Source organism: Trametes versicolor (genome assembly GCF_000271585.1).
Source record: "Trametes versicolor FP-101664 SS1 unplaced genomic scaffold TRAVEscaffold_125, whole genome shotgun sequence".
Classification (NCBI taxonomy): Eukaryota; Fungi; Basidiomycota; class Agaricomycetes; order Polyporales; family Polyporaceae; genus Trametes; species Trametes versicolor.
Window position 1 is genome coordinate 1 of NW_007360445.1, and position 3,095 is coordinate 3,095.

The following is a 3,095-nucleotide window of genomic DNA, read 5'->3' on the forward strand; positions in this document are numbered from 1 at the left end:
CGAAACCGCGTGGGTGTATGCGCCCTGGTTCGTGGGGAGCGTTCTGTCGTGTTTATGAGGCCGTCGTACGCGATGCGGGCGCGTGAGAGGGCGGGCACGCGGCGGGTGGGGCCGAATTGCGGGCGGCGTACGACGCGCAGGACGTACGCGACGCGGTCGTGCGCGAGATTGATGCGTCATGAGCGCATGACGTACGCGTCCTGAGGGCGCGGAAGGCGCAACGTGGCTGGTGGCATGATATATGCGGAGCCTGCCCCGGGTGCTGGGGCCCTCAGTCGAGTAGACCCGGCTGACGCCGTTGCGCATGCCTGAAAGTGTCGTGGACGGTAGTGAAGAGTTGTATTGTACCGTTGAGGGTGTTTTCAGCCGTTCCCGGAGGGTTTTGAATCATTTTTACGAAAATCTGTCTGCGGGCGAGATGAAAATTCGACTTTGTCAGCGTAATTCGTATCTGAACGAGCTGGGAGCGTACCTTGTACGAGATGAGTAAGATACTCATCACACCACATGCAGCCGCAGTGCACAAACAGGGATGACGCGACTGCAGAACCGGCAGAAGTCGTATTTGATGTCGCCGCCTGCCGAGCGGCACTCCGCGCGCAGGACGTGTGCGGCACCTTCGCGCGTGTGACGGCATACTCGTCGGAGGTCTAAGAGCATATAGCGAGCTCTCTGGGCGGGGGCGTCGGGGACGGCGGGCGGTAGACGGCGGTCTTGAGGGCGTGGGTGAGCGCGGAGTGTCGACGACGCCACAGCCGCAATTCCGCACCGCAACGCAAACGGCGTCGTCGAGGTGTCACTACGGGGTGTGGGTACGTGTTTCACGACGTACACAGCGTGCCGTGTGCGCCCGGGGGCGAGCGTTTGCGATTCGAGGCGGGGGCGCACTATGTTATAGGCGCGGTGAGTGCAGTTCGCGTCGGGAGAGCGTGCGAACATACCTGAATGATGACCAGCACTCCTGCATTACGTGCGTGAGTTATGCGCGCGCGCCGTCGGGATCGGCGGGGTGGAAAGTCGCGGAACGTCGCTGGAGGGGCGGATGGAATGCGTCAGGCATCCCGCGCGAAGGACGTTCGTGGCGCCGTAGCGCTCGTGTCAGTGCAATGCTCCAGGTGTGATAATCGATCCCTGAACTTGTGGGATGTGGGCCTTGCGATTTACGAGTAGCACCGCAAGATGACAGGGGCGCGAGCGAGCCGGGCATGTTAGTCCCGCCAGTACCGCAGTTTGGCCCGCCGCGGCGAGTGTTTTCGCCAGCATGTACGGACAGCATAGACGTACACTTTATCTATAGCGGAACAGTCCGCCCCGTGCGACAGGACGCGGGCATTGTCGATTTAGAGGGCGGACGAGCTGTAAATCGGACAGTGTCAGCGCAAATCGTGTCGCAGGGGGCTGGAAACGCACCAGCATATAGATCATGATGGGCTGTACTACGCTGCATCAAATGCGAGCATGCCACTGTACATGCGCCAGCGCGAGGGGCGATAGAGTGTTCGATGCGGCACGCACACGGGGCGACTAGCGGTCTTGCATGCGGGTGTATCGCAAGTGCATTACTCCATATCCGAGATTTCTAGGCCAGAGGTGCGCGGGGCGGGCGTGTAAACTCACGGGAAGGGGACGGGAGGGCACCAGGGGAGGGCAGGCAGACGAAAGAAGGCAGGCGAGGTCGCCCAGACGGAGGGCGGGTTTGGCAGAGGCAGGCGAGGAACGCCCGCGAGAACACGTCCTGGACAGCGGAAAGGACGGGTGGGCGCCTGCTGGATGGAGACGGCGGACGTCATGGTGGGCGAGCGGCGGCGGCGGCGAAGGAATGAGTCGGGCTGTCTGCAGTGACTGTGGTCGCAGTCGAGACCAATATATGCTGCTCAACGTCAGAGTCAAGTCCATGGCGTGTCGATGGTGCAAGCGCCGAACAAGATTAGATTAGATGCACTGTTGCCTCACTCGACTCTTTCTGGACAAATCTCATCCAAGATGTTCTCCCTCTCCGCCCTCGCACGCCACCATAGGCCTCTACCTCCTCGACTACGGCGCGGGCAACGTCCAGAGCCTCGCTAACAGCATCAACAAACTCGGCCATGCTTTCCAGTGCATCTCCTCGCCAGCGGACTTCGACAAGGCCACAGTAAGTGCCTGTCCCTCACGCGGCTCACCAACACTCACCAGAAATCTCCCATAGAGCCTCATCTTCCCTGGCGTCGGCGCATTCGAGAGCGCGATCGATGGCCTCATATCACGCGGCCTTTACGAGCCCCTGCGCGAGTACATCGCCTCGGGGAAACCGTACTTCGGCATCTGCATAGGCATGCAGGTCCTCTTCCGCTCCTCGCTCGAGTCCCCCACCTCCACCGGGCTCGGCATCGTCCCGAGCGACATCGGCCTCTTTAGCAACGTGGACAAGTCCGTTCCCCACATGGGCTGGAACTCGGTCGAGTTCCTCGATCCGGCGGAAACGGCGCACGAAGGCATCGACCCCGCGGCGCGCTACTATTTCGTCCACTCCTTCCGCGCGCCATATGACTGGGAGCACGCGGAAGCCGCCCAATGGGCGCACACCACAACGCAGTACGGCCAGGAGATCTTCTTGGCGTCGGTTCGTAAGGGGAACGTCTTCGCGTGCCAGTTCCACCCGGAGAAGTCTGGAAAGGCCGGCCTGCGCGTCCTCGACGCATGGCTCAGCTCGTCCGAGGCGGAACGTGCGACTAGCCCGCCCACTCCTCGCATAGCACGTCATCCGAATCCGAAGGACGGCTTTACGAAGCGCGTCGTGGCATGCATGGACGTCCGGTCGAACGATGCCGGTGACCTTGTTGTTACAAAGGGTGACCAGTACGACGTTCGCGAACGCACAAGCGCGGACGGTGTGCAAGCACAGGCCGCAGGTGAAGTTCGCAACCTCGGTAAACCCGTCGCGCTCGCCGCACGGTACTACGAGGAAGGCGCGGACGAGCTCTGTCTCATGAACATCACCTCCTTCCGCCACTCCCCTCTACTCGACCAGCCGATGCTGGCCGTCGTTCGCGCGGCTGCGGAAACCGTCTATGTCCCGCTCACGATCGGTGGTGGCATCAAGGACACCGTGGACC

At 61.8% G+C, this 3,095-nt stretch overlaps 1 protein-coding gene across 1 annotated transcript; it reads left to right on the plus strand.

Annotated features, from left to right (window-relative positions):
- Positions 1–1,936: 1,936 nt before the first annotated feature.
- TRAVEDRAFT_137683 (imidazole glycerol pho) lies at positions 1,937–3,095 on the plus strand (the record flags this gene model as incomplete). The annotated part of the gene is made up of 2 exons (XM_008047669.1): positions 1,937–2,134; positions 2,189–3,095. Coding segments are annotated over 2 exons (1,105 nt in total), but the record flags the coding sequence as incomplete, so codon positions are not given.